Here is a 25,605-nt window from a genome sequence, read left to right as displayed (position 1 = left end):
GCTTGCTGTGCCATTTGGGATGCGAGCACTCTGACCCCTCTTCTTGAAAAGAAGAAAACACTCCCTCCTCCCCAGGAGCTGACCAAAAATAAGCAGCTCTCAGGTCACTGGAGAAGTCAGGGACTGAAAAGAGCCAGGGTCTCAAAGCCAGAAGCCTGACTCTTGTGAATCCGCACTAGGGCTGGGTGCAAGGGGTCCTCTCACGAAAGGTAAACTGAATAAGGCTGCTTCTTATTCCCAAGGTTTCCAAAGAAAGAGCTTTCCCCTTCTTCTTGAAAAGGGGCAGGTTGTTCCTTTTTCATGACACTCATCTGGGAAACATTCCATCTGCATTACTAGAGGTATAATTATATTGAACATCTATTATTGGGTTGCTTAAATCCAAGCAGACAAATATATATATTTTAAGAACACAATGGCTACACTAGAAATTTTATGAAGCCCTTGTTTCAAACTTAACTTATTTTTCTCACTAAACCATTATCTTTATCAGTGTGAGCGACGTGATCAGCCCCCTGCATCTGATCACCCCCGCCCTGCTCCCCCCAACTCCAAGCAGCTTATTACAGGCTGGAACTCTAACAGCCTGCAAGGGGAAAACACATGGTTTCCTGCTTCAAAGGGGAAGATTAGCATTTTCTCCTTTAAAGGGGAAAATTCACTGGAAATAGAAAACTCAGATCCCTGGTGATACCCTAATATTTACTATACATGCCATGGGAAAAAAGTTAAAGAATACAATATTAATGTTACAGCACACCTGACAATTCTTGTTTTACAAAAGAAAGCACAGCCAAGTAAACTTGACAGTCTGCTACAATTATCTGTCTTTGGAGCCGATCAGTCATGGATGGTGCAGATTTTCTGCCATCAACCTGCATGCAAAAAAAAAACAAACAAAAAATAAAATGCTTTTTAAAACTACGCTAAATCCCTGATTTTTCAAAGTATTTACAGAAACATAACCGACATTTTGATTCTATTTTTCAGGCAATTTTGATTTTGTTGGTGGTTCAACACATTCTTTATAAAAATCATAATTATAAACAACTAACAGTAGCAATATAAAATTCTGTGAATTTTATAGATTAATCTGTGCCCACTACACCTGGCAAGATTGACCTTGCTTAGCACAGCCATATCCTGTAGATTCCTCCCCCACCTCCTCCACCCCCAAAATGCTCAAATAGTACTACCTTTATAAATAGACTATGAAAACTGCACAAAATAATGCTGCCCTATGCACCGCTACCATCTCTTACCAGGCAAACTAAGGGAGCACACAGAACATGCTAAGATGCGTGCACAAGGGCCCCCTGGCTACACGGTGTGAGCGCTGCATGCTCTCTACTCTTCAGGGTCTCAGCATTCAGATGTCTGTACATATGACTCTGGTTAAATTTCTCTACCAGAAGAACAAACCTGGGAGAATTCCCCCAGATACACATTCAGATTATACACAGAGTAGTCTCCTTGTTCAACCAGCCCCTTTTCCATTTCAGCTTCCAGCCTTCCTTTCCAAAGGCTCCTTGTCCCAATCTTCTCCCTCTGCCCTCCCCCAGACCTGGCTGAATCATCCTCTGGATTCAAATAAGAACATTTTCTCCTCCATTCTCCCTGGGCCTCAGAAGACTGGTTACTGAGAGCAGAGAACAGGCTGAATCTTGATCCAATGTCTGAAGCCTGGCTTGCCCCACAGTATCCTGGAGTGGTAATTGCAGAGGAAGTACAACTCATCTCAGTATGGACAAAAATGTTTGGAGAACTGAATCACAAGTCTAAGAAATCTCTACTAAGGAAGTGCAAACTAAAATATTTCAAAGACTTTTAAACTTGGCTGAATTTGGGTAGATTTTCTCAGGGTGGCAAAGCCCTTTAAAAAAGGCCAGCCAGTCTGCCAAGCTGTCTTTACTCCAAAGTATTCTCAACCACAACTCAGATATTAGAAAGAACTCTGCTGCAAAAATCTATTTTTAAATGCCAAATGAGAACTAGAAAGCTAGAAGGAAGTCTTCAAAAATACTTACGTAGCACACATTAATATTTTACAGATGCTGCACTTACATTTTTTTTAATTTTATTCTTGATTGTTTCTATAACTCCAGCTTCTTCGCTCTCACACAATTTTTCCGTTGCTTTCAAGTCATCACATGCTAACTGCATTTTTTCTTCTTCAAATGTCATCATAGCATTCTTCCAAAAATAACATACAAATGAAAAATGACAAAAAATCGTAAGTCTGCTATTGCTATAATAGCTACATAGAAAAACTAAATTCTTTTATAACAATACCTGAGGATAAACTGGTACCCAAGTTTGCATTCATATATATACACACATATATGTATTACCACACATACTAATAAACATACAGGCTCAGGTTTTTATGCTTGTATGCTTTACTGAAATTGAAAGAAACTGAAATCAGGCTTATTAACTGACTTCACTCTCTCTAAAAGAAACTGGATATTTAAAAAAAACAAACTGAAAATTCTGTCATATTCTTTTTTTTTTTAATCTAATGCAAGTTACATAAGTTCACTTTCAATTACTGTTATCCAGCACAGTTTACCTCTGTACAGATACTGTTTTATATTTAACCACATACATAACTTGCCTCAAAGTCAAATAAATACATAAATATTAAATAATTTAACTAATTAATTAAAAGGCTACAGTCTAATAGGCAATAAGCAGATACACTGTATTACTTGATAAAAAGATCACTAACTTTAACTGAATCTATCTAAACAGGGACTTAAGAAGAACCAATTTTTTCTAATGCTTTATCTAATGGAAGTTCTGAATGACAAGCATATAAGTACTGCAGCTATCCTTAGAACATTAAATAAGCAGAAGCTTTTTAAGAAACAAGATACAAGGATACTGTGTGGTGATGTTCCACCGATTCAGTATGTCAGCTTGGATAAGCAAACCCAACAAGACTTTCCTAATGCTGGCCTGAGGTAAGATTTATTAAAAGAAAAACAACTAAAATGCCTTTTGTGTAGTTTATAGCAGTGGTTTTCAGTGGCAACCCACCTCTGACAAAGATATCAAGCCACAAACCCTCAAGCTCCCCAAATACACTTTTTGCTTATTTTGTCAACAAACTTACCAAAAAACTGACAAAGCTGGCTCCAAAACTCATCAACGGACTATGGTTTCTGTCAAGAAAACACAGCACAGTTATAACATTAACCTAGTTGCTGGATTTTGCGTCTATTAATCGAGTCTGCCGGAGCATGTAATTGATGCGCCCAGTGCTGCACCTGGTACAATTGTGTAAGCAGCACAGCATGCATCAGTGCTGAGAAAATGGTGGGTGATTCACTTTGCACTAAAACCCATTCAACGTGCTTTAATTTAAAGCACACCACTGCCATTTTCTCACCACTGGCATGTGCTGCGCCACTTACCCACCTATATCTGACACAGCACCAGGAGCCTTTACTTAGTGCAGATCACTAACTAAAAGTGCCCAGTGCTGTGTCAGGACCATATGTAAAGATGCACCCAATTTGTTTTTCATCTTGCAAAGCATTAGTTGCCACAGCGCTAGATGCCTTAAAAGTGGGTGTGTAAGAGTGTGATTGGCAATAGGAAGTTCCATTTTCACAGTTCATAGCAAATAAGGAAGTCTGTTCCTTAACTGTTTTGTTTGACAAAAGACAAGGCAGGGTGGCATCCTAGAAACTAACTTGCTTAGAGAGGGAAAATGTTTTGAGTGATGTAAAATAGACTAAACTAATTAGGAAGACTTCTCCTTTTCTCAAGAAGCCATATATTGCTGAAGGTATGCCTTATTGCCAGGTCTATGATAACAGGGTGAAGGCAACTTTTAGGCCAGAAATTCATCAAGCAGCCAGGATTATAGGCAATGCCCAAGCAGGTTTCAAACTAAATGAATAGTCCAATCGCACAAGCACTGTAAAGCCCTGATTCAGACTAGATAGAGCTAGCAACAGTCAAAAAAAATTTCTACATAATCTCAGTAGTACCATTTATCCACAATGGATAAATAAGTTAATAGAAATCAAGTGATTTTAATTTAGTTAACATATGTATCCGTATGTAAAAACGTGTGATCATCATCCCTTGAATAAGGGTTTACAGTTTAAGGATTGCAGATTTACAGCACATTTTAGCTGAACAAAATATAAACACACACTTTTTCTCTAGTCTTCTAGGAAGGAGATGCATTTAGGGATTCATACTGTAATTGAGGCGATATAGTTATTGCTGGCTCGTTTTGTAGTCCCAAAAAGAACAGTGTTTATTTAAATCTGTAAACAATGTAAAGTGCTTACAGCTAAGAAGTACTGGAATATCTATCATATTTACCATTTAGAAATACTACTATAAAACACAAGTTTCTGATATTACTTAATCTACAATGGTGTACGGAGTTCTCAGAAAGGCAAGACGTCAGTACAGGTTTTTATTAGTTTTCCTGTGTTACATTTTATATAACCATAAATACGTAGGCTTAGAGAAAATGGCAAAAAAGAATGATAGAGGAGCACAAGACCTAGAATTACCACTTCATAAACTTACTATAGCATGTTTATTGATACATTTTAAAATGTTGATTTTTGTTATATACTATATATAACATTAAAGAAAAAAAGCATACACTTTAAGTAAATATTCTTAATTATTTTTCTCTCCTGAATATTATTATTGTCAGGCAAACAGAGTAGCCACCAGTAACTATCACTATGTAAACTATTCAATACGTAAACTGTGTTCTGGAAACAGGTTGTGTTACAACAGACCAGCAGAAACCAGGTGCATATTTGCTGCTTTAGCTTTCAAGCAAACACCTACTTCAGAGGTTCTGTGCCAGGCCCACAATCCATCTTTCATGGCTGCTAATTAAGACATTCTGTTTAGGGGTGCATGGGTAAAGATTTTCTTGGCCAATACCAATAGCTGATGATTAACCAACCATATCAGCTGATGCCGATCTGATAACATATATTTAGTAATAGTGCAAGGTACTTTAACCTACTGACATAAATAAACCTTTTTTTGTTTGTTCTACATTTCACACACACGTGCCTCCTGCCTGCTCCAGCCATCAATAAGAAAGGCAGTGACCACCTTATTCCCACACGTCACCCCCCTCGCCCATGGCTCCTACCTGCAGTCCCAATCCCTGTGCAACCCATACTGCCGTGCCGGGCAGGCAGGGGGACCCTTATGTGGACAATGGTGCTGGGCACATTTGGAGGCCCAGTGCATGCCACTGCCTCAGCACTGGTGCACCCCACATAGCCAAGGTCCCACAACCACCAGGGAGAAGCCACTTTTGCAGAGGCGCCTAGAGGAGTGGCACGTCCCTCGCATGGCATTACCCCACCTGCACACAGTCCAATGCCTCTGTAGCAGCCCAAGCGCTCTGGCCCTTGCTGCACACACGGAGTTGCTGTGACAGCAGCAGGACCCTATAATGGTCCTTTTGTTGCCAAGTGCAGCACCCCCTTCCCCTCCTCACTGGGCCCTGTAGTCTGCTGTGGGCTCGGGCTGGCAGCAAGGCAAGGGGACCAGACAATGCTCACCAGCGTGCTCCAGGAACATGGCGGTAATCATCAGCTACAACGACCAAAAAAGCCCATGAAGCTATTTTTCCTTTTATCGGTTGGCAATTGAACTGGCACCAATTTATCAGTGTACCCCTAATTCTGTTCAATGAATACTTAAGTGTTCGTTCTGAACATGTAACCTCTACTGTAGGCTGCAAGTACATTCTCTACTGTCATCACTACCTACGTTGATTTTTATGTTAGCATAAGAAATCCTGCTCATCACCTTGTGGAAGGGAATGTACTTTCACTCTACTTTTAAACTGCTTTACAAAATGCTATGGTCCAAATATTGCACAAACCAACTGTGCAATTCTAGCTTTTTAAGGCCCAAACCAATCTGCACACAGGACAGATGGGCAGAACAGGAGTGCACACTTTTGCATTTTTATTTTGAAATGGAGATTTAAAATTATAGTAGATGTCAAACTATTCTTTATTCAGTATCCCCAAAGAATAAATCGGTAATGAACCACCTTAAAAATGTAGTTTGTTTTGTTTGTAAAGCTTTAAAATATTCAAACAAGACAAACTATTGCAGTTACCCCTCTACCTGTTTTTTGAAAGAAAATACAGGATATGAGTAACTACTTACAGTTTCTCTTTCACAGGTGAAAGTATAAAAGTCACTAGACTGTGGTATGTCTACAGAGAACATCTACAGAGTAACCATTTTATCCTGGAACAAACTGCAACCATTCAGATTTCCATATCTGTTGTTCTGGGGCAAACTCTAAAAAATTTCATGGGATAAAAAAATGCTAACAGTTTGTCTCAGGACATGGCAAAATGCTTCTAAATGGTTTTTCTGGGATTGCATCAATGGCAGAAAAGAGGCAGTACACTGAGCTGCTCATTAAAACCTAACTGGAAGAGCAACGTGTACACAGCAATCCCAGGACTTTTCTGTTCCAGGACAAACACAGGCACAACTCATCTTAGGACAAATGCAATATCTGTTCTTGGCCAATATTTCCATCCATGTTGAGAGTTCAAATTAATAATTCAAGATATCTACAGTTTATAGTTCAAAAGTAGTTAATCAGATGCTAAAATATCTCAAGAAATTTGCTTATAAAATGTTGGGACAAGAACTCTCTCACTATAAGTTTGCATCAGGGAGTCCCTATTAACAGAATAAGAAGACTATCAATTTCTGAACAGAAGGTTCACTCTAAGAAGCTAAGAATATTGGGCATTTATACACATATTCACCCTGTGATGCGCCAGAAAGCCACTGCTTCAGAGCAGACTCGATTAGTTGTGTCTGCTCTGCACTTGAGCTGAAGTGCACTGCACTGCATGCAGTTAGACAAGCAGCGAAATGCACGTCAGTGTGCAGAAAATGGTGGCAGCATGCTTCTGAACTAAAGCACCTGCTATGTGTTTTAGTTCAAAAGTGTGCCGCTGCTATTTTTTCAGTGCTGACAGGCATTTCACTGCTTATACAACTGCAAGCGCCCCAGCATCAGGCACTGTTCAAAGCACCTGGCACTGCAGCACTTGTGTAAAAATGTCCATTATTTGCCTAACTGTGAACGCCACTTATGTCTTCTCTCACAAGTGCTTTCTCTAAGCTGGCTTCTGTTAACACCAGAACATCTCAGCCGAGTTTAGTGGTGCTTTCAACTCAAACTAGATAGCCACGCCTGGGTTATGGCCAACAGCCAGGTGCTGCTCCCACTCAGGCCAGCTTCTGCCCCATCACAGTAAGGATGTAGCATAAGCCTCTCAGGTGCTGATAAAAATTCCAGTATCTTCCCATAATCTCCATCATGCACCTGAAAGCACAGATTTTCCCATATTGAGAAAGAAAGAATCATAACAGTTCAGCATACTCCACCACAAGGAAGGACATCTGGGATCATAGCCCTACTAACACGTAAATGATCACAACACCAGCAAAACCACAGCATTTCAAAAGGCTGATCTATTAAAAGTACTAATAGTTTGTCCCAGGACATCCAAAGTGTTTCTGAATGGTTGTCCACCATGGAATCCATGGCAGAAGAGTGGCAGCAGTGCACTGAGAGATACTTAAGCTAGCTCTACACAACTTAGCTTCAGGACTAAGTAGTATATTAGTCTAGGCACAAGATTACACAAACAGCTAAATCTACTGTAATTCCAGAACTAATGCATGTAGTGAGACCTTGGATATTCCTGAAAAAAAAGCTCTCTTGCACCATGTAGATTTCTTAACAAAAAGCAACCACATTCACACATAGATCAGGATATTTTTTCACAGTATTATAATGAGCAGGACGGACGTACTCAAAATGTGCTTGGGTGCTGATCACAAATTAACTTTGCGTTTGAAGATGCATTCAAATTAAAGGAGATGAAAGTGGCAACTGAAAGACTAATGCATTTTTCTGCTTCAGTATTTTTCACACACCACTTCCAGTTAGGGTCACAAAAGCAAGACTGATGGGAGTCAGTCAGATTAACAGTTACAGCAGGGTCAGTTAAATTAACAGTTTTTTCCTCTTTTTGAACCAACTTGCATATTCCTAACAATATGGATACAATATGTAAAGTGTACAAATTTATTCTCACCAAGTAAATAGAACTGCAAATATTTTGCTTAATGTTTCCTGTATTGGTAGGTTGGCTTTAAGTTAAATCCTTTACTCTTATTCTAGGGGTGTACTTGGTAGCCGTGTTGGTCCAAGACAAAAAGACATAGAACATTTTCCAGTTGTCTAATAAAAGGTATCATTTTGGAACCAAGAGTTCTAGTTTTTTGTATGTCTTTTTACTTATTTCTACAATTTACTCCTCCCAATTTTAAAAGCAAGATATTTTGTATACTACTCTGCAGTTTCAGATGACAGAGTTGTTACTGAAATTAAAATGGTCTGTCAATTTCTCTTTACAGCAATTTATCTTGTTTACTGACCTTTGCATCGCCTAATCATCTTAACAATATGCCTATCACCTCATTTTACATATTTATTAATCTGGCTTGTAACCCATTAATGGACTTTACCACTGTTACCATCTTTTTTGTTTTCTATGGTGTTTCAGCACTTTTTTCTTGATGAAAATTTACAATCCTGAATTGTATAGATAGATCAATGTAAGAATTGGAAAGCAGTGGAATGTTTGTAGTAAGCAAATTCCTATTTAAAAATCTAACTCTTTTATTAATCTAGCTCCTTTATTAATCTTCCCTGGAATTCAAGAGGAAAACAACTGGAAGCAAGTATAAATTAATATAGGTTGTTACTGTTTTTTAAAAAAAGTAGTAATCTTTTCTCCTTAAATATTATCTTTAGACAGCTTCCAAAGAATTGCAGAGGTTTGTTTTTTGGATTTTTTTCCCCAAACATAATACTGCAAGGATCATACACGTGTTCTTTTCTCAAGAGAACAAAGCCAAGACTAGGTGGCTCCACAAATTTCTTAAAACACAGTATTTTCAACATAAAGGGTTATTGGTTCCTTAAGTGATATGTTTTAGGATGAACATGTCAAGTAGTGAAAAAATTCCAATGGGTGACCAGCAAGTTCAACTGCTGAAGTGAATTCATGTGTCCAGAACATTGGTAACATTCCTGGAAGCACTGAAAAAGTGATCAATAAAGAATCTAAGAACCTTATCACCTTTCTTGTGTAAAACAACAGTATAATACCAATTTTCCTGTTCCTTGTTTGCATTGTGTGAACACTCTCAGTTGCTTCTAGTGAATTATTTCTATGCTTTAAAAGATACTGCAATCAATACCATCATCCTGGATATTTTTCTTACTCCTCTCGCTTACTATATTTGGACATTTACTAAATTATGGTTAAGACTGGCTTGCTTGCTTTATGGCTAAAGAGGAGGGGGGTGTGAAATTTAGTTGAAGCTGTGCATTAAGCTAATTTTTTTAAACGCTGTAATACATTATCAAGACTAAATTTAAAAGTGCAACTGATGCACAGTAATAGAAGTCTAGAAATATCTGAAAATCTTAAATTGTTTCCGTTCTTTTTCCAATAAAATCTCCTTTTAAAATAATCGCTTAATAGTCTGAATCCCAAGTTGCAACACAAAAAGCATTTTTACTGTAAAAACACAAGTGTTTATATTATCTTAATAGCATCTTAATACTTAATAGCATCTTAATACTTGATGCCACAAAAATGTATGAGTCATTCACTTCACTGGGGATCTTAAAATGACTAATTTAGCTTCAGAAAAAAAGATGCTGACTTCGCCCCATTTAAAGGCATGCACATAATGTTACATAATCTTAATAGGCACTTACTTTATAACTGAAAAAAATCAGAGCTGAAAAGGAGCGAGAGAAAAGACAATCCACATTTATCTTCATATCATTACCTGTTCATGTCTCTTTCTACCCCATTTTCCTTAAGCATTTGTGCAATATTTAAAAAATATAATGTTACATATTTCTCTTTAAAAATACCTCCATATCTGTTCATACTGTTCAAGAAGGGAAACTATCAGGCTGGGTCAAAAATTAAGGTTTCCTGTATTTTGTGTCTGATAAACGTAGTTTCTCTTATTAAAATGGATTTTACATTGGTGTTCCGTAGACACTCAGGGTTGCAATTACATATATATGTCTGTAAAAATGTTTAGTTAAGAATCATTGGATGGTGTATGGAAACAATCACAAAGACAGTTGACACTCAAGTCTGAGAGCAGCACAGTGTCTGTCTTCTGAAACTAAATTCTGAAACAGAGGAAGGCAGAGAGATGTACACACCAGATGGCCATATTTTGAAGGTAGGTACTGGAAAAGTAAATGCTCCTCTAGCTTATTAGCAAGAGAAAATAAAATGAGTTATTGATTTTCCCTTGCTTCTTGCCCATTAATTCTGATGTTGTATTAATACCTTGAGCATTTTTTTTTTTTTTTAATTTATACCTTGTTTATTCTGATAGACTAAAAAGGTCTGATCTGGCTGCAGTTGAAGATACCCTCCCATTCTGCTCTAAAATAGTTGCCATCATTTTGTCAGAAGTGGACTCAGGAAATGATTTAGGGCTTTAGGCTATAAAACATATCAAAATTTAATACGGCATTTTGCTAGTATCAAAATCATGATATGTGCCTGACTATCACATTCATGTCCATATGCCTATGATGCATGGCGCCACTATTTTTCCACTACCCATTTAGTTCCCAGGTTTATTAGTGCAAATCTTGCTCATCTCCTTGCAGAACTTGCAACGTATACACGTATATAAGTCTACTGTTAAAGCATAACAATCTTTCTGCAATATCTACATCAACTTTTAGACAGTATTTATATTATCCACATGAGCACCATCAATTCCTGCTTGGCAGTGAGTTAAGTTAAAAGTAAAATCTGCTTGCTATATGCCAAACATCAGTGAAGACAGACAAGGTTCTTTGGGTGAATCTGATATCTTTTATTAGGCCAACTTAAATGGTTGGAAAAAACATTTTAAGCAAGCTTTTGGGTTTAAAAACTCTTCATCAGTCAAAGGAAGTTTCTGTAATTGGCGTGTGCTTTTCCTGGATGGAATGAATAGTGAAGAAGCCAAAGGCTGGTATACATGCAAGAAAGGCAGTCAGTGAAGATGTAAATTGAGGAGTCAGTTGGTGATTTTTTAGACTGCCATCTCACCAATCTTAAAAACGTCTTCACCCAACAAAGAGACTCCTCCAGAAAGATAGATCGCATATTTGAAAGAGCCACCTGGATACCACGTGAAGAATTGCTGCAGTACAGCAGAAAATCCTCCAGGAATCGCACACCGCTGGTTATGACACATCATCCCTCCCTCAAACCCATACGGAAAGTCCTCAAACAACTGCAATCCATACTAGAAATGACTCTAATCTTAAAGAGATCTTCCCAGAGCCACCCACCAGTCTTCACACAAGCATCGAACCTCACTAACCTCATCACCAGAAGCAAGCTTCCTCAGCCCCAGAACACATCGAATGGATCCAGACCATGCCATGACAAGAAATGCAAAACCTGCCAACACATCTCCGCCACCCTCACAACAGAGCCATCACCATCCCTGTGTCTTACAGCTGCACATCCAGAAATGTAAAGTCTCTCATCCAATGCACCAAATGCCCTGATGGAAAATACACAGGAGAGACCAAACAACAACTGCGCACCAGAATGAACACACACTGGAAATCTATCAAAGACAGGAATACCCAGTTACCTGTCAGGGCACATTTCTCACAAGAAAACCACTCTCTCCAATCTCTCAGTCCTGATCCTCAAAGGAAACTTACAAAACACTTCCCAAGAGACAAGCCTATGAACTCCACCTTCAACAACCGCCTGGACGCTAAAAATCATGGACTAAATATAGACATTGGATTTATGACGCATTATAACCTGCCGGACATCTGACTACCCAGGTACCTCTCCACTATTCATCCCCCTTTTCCCTCCAGCACCTCCCCTCCCCAGCCTGTCTCACCCACTGACTCCTCAATTTACATCTTCACTGACTGCCTATCTTGTATGCATACCAGCCCAGCCTCTGGCTTCTTTACTTTTCATTCCATCCAGGAAGACCACATACCGACTGCAGAAATTTCTTCAGCCTGATGAAGGGTTTTTAAACCCCAAATCTTGCTTAATTTTTTTTTCCAACTAGTTAAGTAGACATGGGTTTTTGGGTGAATCTGATATCTTTTATTAGACCAATTTATGTCCTTAGACCAACACAGCTACAGCCTATACCCCTGCAACATCAGTGAAAAAATTCAAGATGTTAATATTCCAAAAACCTAGTGAGGTATTAGACATGAAGCAGCACAGTGAACACTCCTGAAATAGGGACAGACATATAACCACTTGTGTACATTACTATGGAAGTGATTCTCAGCTAGGGTTCCACAGCACTATGAGGTACCTTTCAAGGGTACTGCAGGATGCCATGCTATGTTAGGGCTGTTGGGTGCACAATTATAACTCACAAGATAAACTCAGCAATTTCAAATAGAAACTCATAGCGTTAAAAACATTCTGACCTGTTACAGTCCAAGTTCTCTGCAACAGAAGAATCTATTACTTTTTCTGAGGTGGAAACCGAGTAAAAACTAAGAGTTGGCATATTCTGAGGGGTGCCCTGAATCTAACAAAGGATGCCTCAAGTCTTAAAAGGTTAAAAACCACTGGTGTAGATACTGTCAGAAATCTTAAATTTAGCTGTTTCAAAAGTGCAAATGCTATACAGAGTACTTCCCTACACAACACATGAGACTAGATGAATATTTTCATTCATAAATGAAGTTATTTTTGAAAGTTTAACTCATGTCCTCAAGGGTCCAGGTGAATAATCGTCTATCATGGCAAAATCTGAGTTCTCACTGAGGCAGATGAATAGCAAAGCAACTTACCAGGAAATGGCAAGACAATTCCCCCACATCAACAACTTTAAATAATTTCCATGTCTCTCTTCATGACAGGGGCAACTCTTCCCTCCTTCACCCCTGAAGGAACCTGATAATTTTCAAAGAATGGTTCTCATTTGAACCCCTCTTGCTATGAAGTTTTAAACTTTGAATCACCACATTTTTCTTCCTATTAAAACATTTTACTTCTTTTATTTCTATACTGTCCACTTCAGTCTACCTGTCCCAGTTTCATGCCTCATTTCCGCCTCTTACCGATGAAAGTGGTTGAACTTACTACAAGTTTGAACAGCAGCTACAAGAAAGAGCTACCAGGGACAGTAAACTGGCAAGTGACAGTTTCCTGTTGTTTTTTTCTCCCCAGTTATGCTCACAGTCATAACATTAAGGCAAGGAGGACAATTTTGCTTCAATGCTTGGTCCTGCTGATCAAAACTGCAAGCTGCTGAACAGTCCAAACAAGAGTATGCATGTGTACAAACCTGCAAACATCAAATGGGTGTTAAATAAGCACTGGTAAGTAATGTCAACAGCAATCTGTATTGTTTGTGAAATTTGAGAGATGAAGGACACATGATCCTTTCCCAAAGACCAGAGCACAGTGTCTGCAGGTCTCTTATCTGCTACCAGTCCAGCTACCAGTCTAGTGACTGAAAGAATACAAAGATTTTTTATAATACACATTTTTCTGATGCAACGAAAATCATGGTTTACTTGTTGCAAGCTTATCTTGGTTTTTGATACATTATCTTCTCTAGTATTTCAAAGCCTCTCTTCAGCCAGTTCAAAAGCTGTGAAGCAAATGTTACCTTTGTATTTCTTCTCCATTCATGTCTTCCCTATTCACTGTACTTCCTTGCTTCTCAGCCTCTATAATGCCCCTTGAAATTTTCCATTATATAATATTTACTTGAACGCAAGATGAAGTCTGCCTCCCCCACCCCCCATTCTTCCCCCAAAACGACATGGTGTGGTGGGGGGAAGCCTGGTCTTGGATTCAATATTGGCCCACGTCAGGAGACAGCTCAGCTGTGGTTTCAGCCGCAGCAAGGGGCAGGGATGAAGGGGCCACAGCAGTGGAGGGGATATTCCACGTATAGAATATAATTATTGGGAGTCATTTTAAATTTGAAGTCATCTTGGATTCAGGTGAATATAGTAATTGTTATCCTCACTTTAATGGGACTTTTCTAGCTTTGTCTTCACATCTTTAATTTTTTCTATTGCCATTTCTAAATATCGTACTATTTATTTTTTAGCCTGAGCTTTTCAAAAGTCCTTACCCCTCTCTTTTGACTTCAGTTTAAAAACCATCATCCCAACATTTAATTACATCCAAGGGTTAAAAAACCCCTCCACACTGCTGCACTGCAGTGCAGAGAACAACTGAACGTGCAGTACACGAACATGCCATATACCACACAGCTGCACTCACCTGGATGCGGCCCACTAGTTTTGAGGTTGTCACATTTAGATGTTTGAGAATGTAATGAAATTTATAAACAAGGGATTAAACAAGGGATTAAAATTGACTGTGCTTTTCACAGAGGTTATGGACAAGGTTAGAAACAACTGACCACAACAGCCTGAATAACTCACCAGAAAAACTGCTAGCTCAAGAAATAAGCCTAAGAGCAAGAATGAAAAATGTCTGTACTGTACATTTTCTTCCACAGTTGCTCCCCTGGGATTTAAAAGAATAAAATGCAAATACTGTTTCTCTGCAGCCATAACAGACCTAACTCTCCACACTTCAGACTTACCACTTTTTCTAAAGCAAAACTTTAGCTTTCCTTTCTTACATTTCCCTGTGGATGTCTAGCAATCAGCTCATGCTCAACACAGCTAATCACCTCATGCTTCTGTCCTGCTGCAACATGCTTCCTTGTCTTGTCAAATGCAATCTCCCTCTTACCCATTCAGAAAAGCTACTTCTGAAATAACTTCTCTAGCCTGTGGCTTTAACCCCTAAATCCCCCACTGTGCAGCCCTCCAACAGCTCCTCCTCTACTTCTGTATCAAACACTGGGTATGTCTTCACTTTCAAGATCCTCACCATCTCATTCACTGTCAAAATGGCAGTGGCCTTCCCTGCTCAGTCTATGATGGGGGAAAACCTGTGCCTCCAACTCATTAAATTTTCAAATACCATCTTCTGCCCTTGCTGCCTCTCAAATTTGATAGGAACTCTATAAACATCAGCAAAGCCATCTCACTGCTCTCCTTCTCAAAACTTGTTTGCTATGATTTCTACAAGAAACACTGCTAGCACGCTGACCAACAGATTCACCAACTCCTTTCCTAGCATTCATCTGTTCTCTCTTATCCTATTTCAAATAAAAGGTCCTTAGGACAGGGACCACCTTTTTTGCTCTTTGTATAACCCAAGAAGGTCCTTGCCTTGGGCTCTTAAGTCCAACAGTAAGGCACTAAATCTCAGCTTGCTAATGTTACAATGAGGTTTAAGTAACTTCTTACATTTCTTCTCCTATTTGGTGTCCTCCTTCATCTCTTTTCTTACAGAGAAAGAGGTGCACATGTTCCTGCTTTGTCCTCCACTATATTCTCCTGTCTACAAGCACCTCAGATTTTCCCTACTACCTCCTAATAATTTCTTCTTCAAACAATCTCTCGATAATCATACTTTTCTTACTTATCCCACTATCTTTTACTACATTGGAGCACAGTCAACAATCAGGTGAAAACTCAGATGTCTCTGAGCCTGGGAAAGGAAAGGGTGCTGGATTTCTATCGATTTCAGATTTCACAGATTTCAGACATTAGGGCTGGAAGGGACCTTCGGAGATCATCTCATCGAGTCTAGCCCCCTGCCCCAAAGGCATGAAGTCAGCTAGGGTCAGAGGATCCCTGCAAAATAAGCAGCCAAACGCTTCTTAAAGTAGTCCAGAGTAGGTGCTTGCACCACCTCTGGAGGGAGCCTATTCCAGGCCTTGGGAGCTCAGACAGTAAAGAAGTTTTTCCTTATGTCCAGCCTAAACCGGTCTTGGAGGAGTTTGTGACTGTTGGACCTTGTCATCCCTTGCAGATGTTCCCACAGATCCTGATGTACACCCCCGATGTACTTACAGGCAGCCACCAGGTCCCTCCTGGGTCTGCGCTTTTCCAGGCTGAAGAGTCCCATGGCTCTCAGCCTCTCATCATAAGGCTATTCTCCTGACCTTGATGATGTGCATGGCTCTCCTCTGGACTCTCTCAGGCTTCTCCACATCCAAGTGCTTCCCTGCAAGGCTCTCTCTTGTGTGTCATCAGATGCCATTTCTGAATTCTAGTTAGTGGACTCAGGAAGGAATGGGAGAACATCACCTGTACCCTTTTACTCTACCCCACCTCAGTCTCTGCTCTACACCCTTACTGATGACTAAAACTCAGGTCTATTTCCATTTGCACTAACAAAAGCGACAAGAAACAAGGAGAATAGCATTAATCGATTTTGTTACTTTCAGTGATGTTCAAATGGATTTGAATAGCAACAGAGAAATTTGAGTAAATTTAATTCTGTTGCAACCCAACAAAGCTTACAAGCACCACAGACCCTGGAGCTGTCAGTTCCAAACTTAGCAAAATACTTCATCGGGTTGTATTTGGTTCCCATTTCAACGGCTGTCACTGCAATGACTAGGGCTAGAATCTAAGCTTATTTAATAAGGCCTCTGCAGAAGTCAATGGCACTCACACAAGACAGCTACAAACTTGCTGACAGCAGAGGATTTTTCAAGCTCTGATTATGTTCATCTGTTAGCTGTTCTTGAAAATAGGGCAAGTCACAAATTTTACCCTGACAAAATAGCATACAAAACCAATCAACTCCAGCTGCAATTATTTGCATGACTTGACACGCATAATAGCAAGTTCAACTGCTTCTTTTGGACTATAAGTAGACATGAGAAAAAGTTTACTGAGAGCCATAGTTTGAAAGGTACTCCCTTGTATTTTTCTCACAATCAAACTTTTTTTCATGTATTGTGAACAGATATCTAAGTGGGAAAGTAGTATTTCTGGCCTTTTTAAAAGGAGCCTTTACATGTCTGTACCAAATTAAAAGCACCATTTTCTAGACTGCCTTCTGTGTTAATGATTAAATATTCAACTTTAAATCAAATGACCAACAACTCTCAATACAGCTATTGGGAGATGTTATTGTTTGGTCCAGCTGTCCCATTTAGAAGACCATATATTTAGGCATACAAGGACAAAAAATGCGCGTCAGTGACAAAAAGCTATAAAGCAGTGTATGATAATGTTTCTTATGAGGAATGAAATAAGAGCATATGTACTAGTAATGCCATACAACCTCATAAATCCAGCATACTTGAGACCAAGCACCTGCCAGAAATTTGAAAATTCCAGAATTTTTTAAACTGGAGAAGCAACCACATGCAGAGTGGTGGCATGGGCTGGTGGATGGTAGCGGCAGGCACTGTACATAAGCTTCTCCCTCCACCGCTCCAGGACTGGCCACTGCTACTCCCCAGTGTAGCATATTTTTTAAAAGTGCTGGAATTTGGAGAATTCCATATTTTTTATAATTGTATTTATGAGGTAATACTGTACAAACAAGTGAATGATTAAGATGGCAGAAAAATAACTGAGAAAGTTAAAACACAAGTTATACCTAATGAAACCTAAACTGCTTTGTCTATAGGTTGTTTAAACAAAAGCAATAGTTCTTCGAAGTCTTAGGTATTCCATCCCTTTTTTACCTTTAATGACATTCCAATCACTAAGTTTAACAAATTATTTAGGGACATGACATTTAAAAATTATGGACTTCCACAGCTAATTCAAAATTACAATTAGGCCAGTTATTATCAAGCTATGAATCACAAGCCCACTCAATCCATTTTCAGGTTAAGTAGATTTGATCAGCATCTTACAGTTAATGCTCACATGGCAAGATTAACTATTGTACAGAATCCTAGGGCACCTTCTTTTAAAGGGGAGAGGGGAGATTGAAATGTATTTGAGGAGTAGTGTTTAAGATTCACCGACTATTGCAATATGAAAAAAGCTGATAGCAAATATAGTATACACAAATAACCTATATAATTTTATTTCATCTATATAATTCATCTATATAATTTTATTTCATCCTTAAACTGTCAAACTACCAAAAAAGCTGGATATTAAAAAAGACTTCAAAAATAAAAAGTTCCAAGTAAACAAAATTTGCAATCTGCAGAAGATACAGTTATTAATAGCCTTTATGCTCAACCTAAGTGTACGCACATTTAAAATGTATGATTCCAGCAATTCTGTATCTTAGTAATACTACGTCAACCAGTGTACAAATTATAATTCCTACACTGCTCTCACATTAAGACAAATTAAAAGCAGCACCACGCATACCAAGACAAAACCACAGTAACAGTCCACCACAAAAGACATCTCAGAAATAGGTTATGGCCTGCAAATTTCAAGCACCTACAATTCCAGTGAGCTAGAAAGGTAATTGACATGAATTATGGAGTTTAGATGTACAAAGAACACAATATCCAGACCCAAATCTTCAGCTTCAAAAATATCAGCTAGTTATAACTACCAGAATTACACACCAACAGCAAAGTAACACATTTAGTGGTCATACCAAAACACGAGCAGCTAGGAATCAGAAACATACATTTATCTTTGTCACTGTCCCTTCATGCATCTTAGAAACGCCTTAGTTTCTCTGCTTGTAAGTCTTATCCCCTTATATCAAGTTTTAGACTTTGCAAGTGAAATATTAAGGATGCTTGCAAGCATATTCTTTCAGTCAACTTAGGCCTTCAACAAATATTTTTGGTATACAGACAAGTGCTCTAGTATGCAAGCATTATTTAGAAAAGAGTATAGCACACATCAGGCACATTTAATTATTTATTTATTCATTCGCTCACTCGCTCTATAAGCTGCCCTTAAAGGAATCATTCTTCTCAGTTAAGCAAGAAACGCAGAACGATATATGACAACATGTCAAACACACATGACAACAGAAGTTTTCAAAAGAGGAACAACATCTGCTACTACTTTTGAATAATTTCTGCAAAGCAACTTCTTCATTTATGAATCTAAACTGGTGCTTCTTCCCTAGGCTGTTACAGCAGCTTGGGGTACTGCGAGAGCCCTTTAAGGGCTATGCCAAGCACTGTGCAATATTAGCACTGTTAGGTATGCACACACCTACACATTATTCACAAGATACACTCAGAGATTTCCAATAGGAATCCACAGTGCCAAAGGCATTCTGCCCTGCTGTAGTCTTTTTGAATACTCTGCAGTGGAAGAAGGGCTCTCTTATTTTTCTGTAGTGAAAAAAAATGAGAAAGCTGAGAACTGGCATTTTCCGAAGTCTGCCTTAAGTCTAAAAACAGTTGAAAACACTCATCTAGACCTAATGCAATGCACGTACTATCTAACTACCCTTACGGCCTTCATTATGGTAGCATTCAACTGTCTGCTGTCACTCACAGAATCAGAGAACATTAGGGCTGGCACAGACTTCAGGAGGTCATCTAAGCCAGTGGTTCTCAACCTTTTTTGTACCGAGACCCATTTATAAACAATGATAGCCAGTCTTGACTCAGTGCCCCTCACTCTCAACCCACTGCCCCCTGCCCACAAGCCCCAGTTCCTCAGAGAGAGAGAGAGAGAGTGCGTGCGTGCGTGCGTGTAGCCCCCAAGCAGCCCCTCACAGGCTGTATCTCTGCCAACCTGCCCCCATTTCCCATGTTTTTCTCCTTTACAGGAGAACCCATTTAAAGTTTGCTGATCCATATTTTATGTTTGTTCACAACCCTTTCATATATTCTTTTGACGTATGGTTTGAGAAATGCTGACCTAAGCCAACCCGCTGCTCCAAACAGGGACACCTATCATTTAGAACTATCTATACAGCACATCTCTACCCTGTTTTCTGCCCAACTTCAGACTAACATGGCAAGCTACCCCTTGCCATGTGCCACCAGTCACCACCTCTCGCCCTCCTGTACAGCAACTTCCAACTTCCACTGACAGGCAGAGAAAAAACAAAAGAAACTGCTAGGGCCATAAAACCCTTCACATTTAGTCTTCTTACTGACAGGCAGCATCACAGTGCCTTAGCACCTCAACCCCTTGGTAGGCACATGTGAACTCTTCACAGGTGCACACAGGGCCCCACAGGGAAGCAGAAATGCCTTACTATTTGGGAGCAGGACTGCAGTCACACTCTGAAGCCACACATGCTACAATAGCATCCTATGCTTAACATCCCCCCCCCCCCGAAAACTCGGGGGGATGAGGAGATTCATATTTGAGTACACGTGCAGCCAAATACATACAAGGATATATGCATATGTATGTACATCTACACACAACACACCCAGGAGTGCACCCGCTGAGACTGGTAATGCAGGAGACTGGGTGCCAGGAAGGAAGTCTCATGTCTCCCGCAGACCCGCAGTCGGGCCTGGGCTCCGAAAGGGCCCTTCCCCACCATCAGCTGGCAGAGCCCGTGGGCGTCCTAAGCAGCCAACTAAAGCGGGGGGGAGTGGGGGGGAAGAGCAGCTCCCCTCCCCCCAACAGTTTGGTTCGCTCTACACAGCGCAGCGAAAATATAACGTACCATCACCAACCCCCCGCCGTCCCCCCACCGAGCCAATGCGCCCGCTCAGCGCCTAGGCGCGACCCCCCAGGGCGGAACAAACCATTAAGTGGGGGGAAGAGGGGCGGGCAGCACCTGTACTTCCTGAAGAGCTGGTCGGACTCGCGGAAGCCGTTGTTCAGCAGCATGTTGATCCCGGCTAACGCCAGCTCCGCGTCGTCCAGGGGTAGCGGCGCCTCCCCGTCCTCGCGAGGCGGTGGCTGCTCCGACCCGGCCATGGCGAGGGGAAAGGGGGCTGTGCCGCGAACCCCCAGCCGTCTTCGCAGCCTCTCGCCCGCCACCCGCCGCCCTGTGCCCCGCGCTCCTGCAGGCAGCGGCTCGCGGACAGTGCGCAGGCGCCGTGTAGGTGCGCAGGCGCTTTGAGGGCGGCCGCGCTTCCCGCCCGTGCCCGGGCTGCGTCTGGCGGCGTCCCTGCGCTTCGCGTCACCTGCCTCGCGGCGCCTTGCTGGGGATGGGAGCTGCTGGGTCACGGGCGGGGTTGGGTGGGATGAGCGTCCTGGCAGAGTCGCAGCCGCTCTGAAGCCTTCCGTATGTGCGGGGGCACGGTCCTGCAGCTGGTGCAAGCCTTCAGTTTTTTTGGTTTGCAAAAATTTTTTTTTCTATATATGTACTTGTGTGTCTATAGATACACACACACACACACCTATACCTCTACCAACTTGTCTTGTGACCAATATGGTTCACTTGACAGTCCATTCTCATTCCTGTTATAATAACCATGCCGGGCATCCGTGTGCTGATCACCCACCATCGCCTTTACCTGTCGCAACTGTGCAAAGGACTGTTTCAGTGCCTGCTCCCAACCTCCCACCTGTTTCCCCTGTACTCTGGAGTTTGCTCTTTTCAAAATATATTTTGAAAAATATTCTTTTTGATTTTTGATTCACTGACTGGTACTGGCAGTCACTGACGGATGGGTGGGACTTGCTTAAATTAACAAAGGCAAAGGTTTAGGTAAGGCTGCGTAGGTTTAGCCATTTGTTTTAACCCTTTTCTCTGTGCTTGCTATTGGCCTTCCAAAACTCCTTAACACTCTGCTTTGAATAAGCAGTTCTTTGTCATTGTATTTTCTTACCATTTACAGCTTTTGGAGGATAAGCTAGTAACAGTGGCCAAAATCCAGTTAGACCTGCTGAGGAAACACAAGAGTGAAAATTAGGGGCGCACTGATAGAGACTTTTGAGGCCGATACCGATAGTCAATTTTTAAGGAAGCATATCAGCCAATACTGATCCAATTTCCGATACACAACCAGGTTAGCCAGGCCGTGCCCCTTTCCTTCCGTTTCCCCACAGACTAACCAGCTGCTCACTGTGCTGCTTGCTGCCTATGTTCTGAGCTGCGGCTGCATTCATGCACAGGGCGTTTATCAGCCAAATTATAGACCACATTAGGCAAAAAAGCCAATTTCCGATACAGTCAATTTTCTTTGTATTAGTGCCAACCCAATATCAGACTGATGTATCAGTGCACCTCTAGTAAAAGTAGGTGCTGTGACTTAGAGAACCAGTCTAAGAATGGAATGAATTCCGAAATGCCCCTTGAGATAAGTACAGATGCAGATCTGTCACTTGGAAACTGCCCATGGAAAGACTGGGTGGTCAAAGGCAAAGCACATGCTTAATGGGCACAGCTGTCATACATAAATTGTGTTCTATAAGCAACTATTCTGATTCTCCTTTGCAGCACAAAGCAATGAAGAATTAATTTCATAATGAATACCTGCCTATTGAAGGACATCAATAATATATACAAGAGGAAAGGATTTCTTAGAGTGATATCTTTTATTGGGTCAACTGTATAGTTGGGCTAGAGCTAGACAAGCTTTTGAATGCAAGGCATTCTTCTTTAGGTCTGAGAGGAATGTCTTGGATTTGAAAGCTTGTCTAACTCTATCCTAACTGTGCAGTTGGTCCAATAAAAGATATCAAGCTAAGAAATCCTTGCCTCACTCATAGTTCCTGGACCATCATGGCCATAACATCATGCTAACACTACCAAGAATAATGTGGACATGGTTACACAGGCTATTTTGGTAGTTAAAATTGGATGGTGGAATTCTAGATTAATTTATTAATTAGAGTTTAATAACTGGTTACCCCTACCCCATTTTCATATGGTACAAAAGGGAACTTTTCTAATGGTAGGAGATTAGTTGAGTTTCATTTTCATGGATATTCAGTGATTCGTCTCTCCACTGAGGCTTTCAACAGACATTTTAGTGACTGCCATCTGTAGTGGTGATTTTATATTATGTATATCTATCCAGTGGAAACCAAACTGAAAAAATAAAGTTGTTTCACATAGGTAACTGAAGAGCCAACATATGTTTACAATTTTCAGTCAATAACAATTTATTCTAAATTTAAAGTGGTGCCTTGGAAATGAAAGGCTCCAATATCCTATTACTTCACTGTCCCATTATCACATTACTGAGTTATTCAGTGCTTTAGTTCTCCTTACTGTTCATTTGTGAGCCGTTACTGGAATGTAAGGAAAGTTTATTAGATTGATTAAAATTTTCAAAACCATGGGACTTGAACTGTGCAAAAATAAAATTAATTCCACTTTCCAAAAAAATGTATTTCTTTTCCAACTATCCGAGTTCCTCCTCCTTCTCCAATATAAAAATCAATGGCTCTATGGTTACTTTAAAAATCTACATCAAATAACTAGTGGCAGAGGATACTTAGGGATATAAGAGTTTGGTGGGTGGTACTTAATAACTGGAGTTAGCCAGCACAAATCAGACATGTTCTGCTCATTTTGATTTTTCTTCTTACCGTAGCCCACTTTTCATAAACTGAATTAGCAGTTTTGTGTCTTCTATGTAAATCAAGCTAAGCTTAACCTATTCTCAGATTCGCTCTAGGCCTTATGGCTAGGCAACAGACAATACAATTTGCAGCTAGGCTGATTTAAACTGCTGTTCTGCACTAAAGGCCTGAAATACAGTGTATAATAATATAGATGCTCTAAAACTAGTGCCAGTAGCCTTTATAATTGACACTGTAGAAGTTGTATTACTTGATCATCGGTGTTTAAAAGCTTGACATTTCTTCTTGAACAACTGAAATACAGTTTCATGTCACACCAGGTGCAGAGGTAAGGTGTGGTATAGCACTCAGCCTGTACCTACTCTGAAGATAGATAGGTTTGCTTGTACTTAAACTTTGGGGGCTTTCCAGACTGTGCAAATGGTGTTACTATATGAGCTGTTCTTTTGTTTTCTGGTAGTTTGAAACATTTTCAAAAATGTTAAATGGCTATATCACTTGTTGTCCATGGGTGACTACAATTTTGAAAAGGGGGAGGTACATTTTCATATATGAAACAACACCTATTTTTCTCCCATTAACAATCAATTAGAAACTTCACTCATACCTGGGCTGTAATGATTCAGTTCCAAGACTGATGCAAAAATACATATCACTTCATTGAAATGAGTTTAAAACAGTCTGCAAGTCTGCAAGGCTGTGAAATAGGAGCTCCATTACTAGGAGCAGTGAAGAACCAGCAGAATCGCAGGAGAAAGGCTAGCGTGACTGGTTACAGGGGTGTAGGTTGTAGCCATGTTGGCCTAAGGACACAGGCAGACAAGGTTCTTTGGGTGAATCTGGTATCTTTCATTAGACCAGCTTAAATAGTTGGGGGGAAAAAATTATCAAGCTTTCAGGTTTAAAGACTATTTGTCAGACTAAGAAAGTCTTTGCAGTTGGTGTGTGTTCTTCCTGGGTGGAATAAATAGTAAAGAAGCCAGAGGCTGGGCTGGTATGCATACAAGGTAGGCAGTCAGTAATCATCAGCATCCCTGCATCTTACAGCAGCACCTCCAGAAATGTAATGTGTCTCATCCAATGCACCAAATACCCTGATGGAAAATACGTAGGAGAGACCAAACAACAGCTGCGCACCAGAAAGAACACACACCAGAAATATTACCCATGAAGGCACGTTTCTCACAAGAAAACCACTCTCTCTCCAATCTCTCAGTTCAAATCCTCAAAGGAAACTTACAAAACACTTCTCAGAGACAAGCCTATGAACTTCATTTCATCAGCCTCCTGGATATGAAAAATCATGGACTAAATATAGACATTGGATTCATGACATGTTGGAGGAGACTAAGGTGCCTGCTGCTCTTAGAACAAAGATTGCCCAGGGAGAGATCAGAGGGCCAGATAAGAGCCCAGGTGCAGGTTGTCATGACAACTGGCTAATGAAGGAATTGCCTGCACCTGTACCTGGTGAGCTGGCTGAAGAGGCAGGGCCCTAGGCCCATATAAACCCTAGGGCTGGGGCTGGGTAGTTTAGTTCTCTGCTAACAGTTGAAGGGGAAGGAGTGTTTGGTAAGGAAGGGTTTTGAGCTGCTATAGCTACTGAATATGCCATCCTTAGTGCTAATGGGGCACTAGGCGCTCATAAGGTACCCTTGCCTACAGGCATCCAGTGTTAGAGAAGAGGTTTTACTCTTTTAAAGGGGCAGAGTGTGCCCCAAACTTTGTGTTCTGTTATAGCCCTGGGGCTCAGGTTTGATTGCTGTTTGTTTGCTGACTGATGACCAAAACACTGGCTTGCATCCATAGATGCTTCTCAAGCGAATCCCAGGATATCATTCTCCCTTTGTACTTGGCCTTGGTGAGGCTGCAGCTGGAGTGCTGCCCAGTTCTGGGCTCTGCAATTCAAAATGGGTGTGGAGAAGCTTGAGAGAGTCCAGAGAAGAGCCGTGCACATGATTGGAGGTCAGGAAAACGGACCTTATGATGACAGGTTGAGAACCATGGGGCTCTTTAGCTTGGAAAAGCACAGGCTCAGGGGTGATCTGCTTACCACCTATAAGTTTATCAGGGGTGACCACCAGGATCTGGGGGAACATTTGTTCACCAGAGTGCCCCAAGGGATGACAAGGTTGAACAGTTATAAACTTCAGCAAGACCATTTCAGGCTGGGCATAAGGAAGAATTTCTTTACTGTCTGAGCCCCCAAGGTCTGGAACAGTCTGCCA

At 40.6% G+C, this 25,605-nt stretch overlaps 1 protein-coding gene across 1 annotated transcript in view; it reads right to left on the bottom strand.

The window, feature by feature from the left end:
• TTC39C (tetratricopeptide repeat domain 39C) overlaps positions 1 to 20,894 on the bottom strand; it is a 60,424-nt gene extending 39,530 nt beyond the window's left edge. Inside the window, exons 1-4 of the mRNA XM_019547066.1 lie at positions 20,676 to 20,894; positions 3,119 to 3,167; positions 2,065 to 2,193; positions 761 to 875 (exon numbers count right to left, since the gene is read on the bottom strand). Of these exons, the coding sequence (XP_019402611.1) occupies positions 761 to 875; positions 2,065 to 2,193; positions 3,119 to 3,167; positions 20,676 to 20,818 (436 nt within the window). The 5' untranslated portion in view covers positions 20,819 to 20,894. The remainder of the gene's footprint in view (positions 1 to 760; positions 876 to 2,064; positions 2,194 to 3,118; positions 3,168 to 20,675) is intronic.
• Positions 20,895 to 25,605: the final 4,711 nt, after the last annotated feature.

The sequence above is a fragment of the Crocodylus porosus genome, unplaced genomic scaffold (genome assembly GCF_001723895.1).
Source record: "Crocodylus porosus isolate Cpor-Errol unplaced genomic scaffold, CroPor_comp1, whole genome shotgun sequence".
NCBI lineage: Eukaryota > Metazoa > Chordata > Crocodylia > Crocodylidae > Crocodylus > Crocodylus porosus.
The sequence above is the reverse complement of the archived record's forward strand: the minus strand, read 5'-3'. Positions and strand labels throughout refer to the sequence as shown.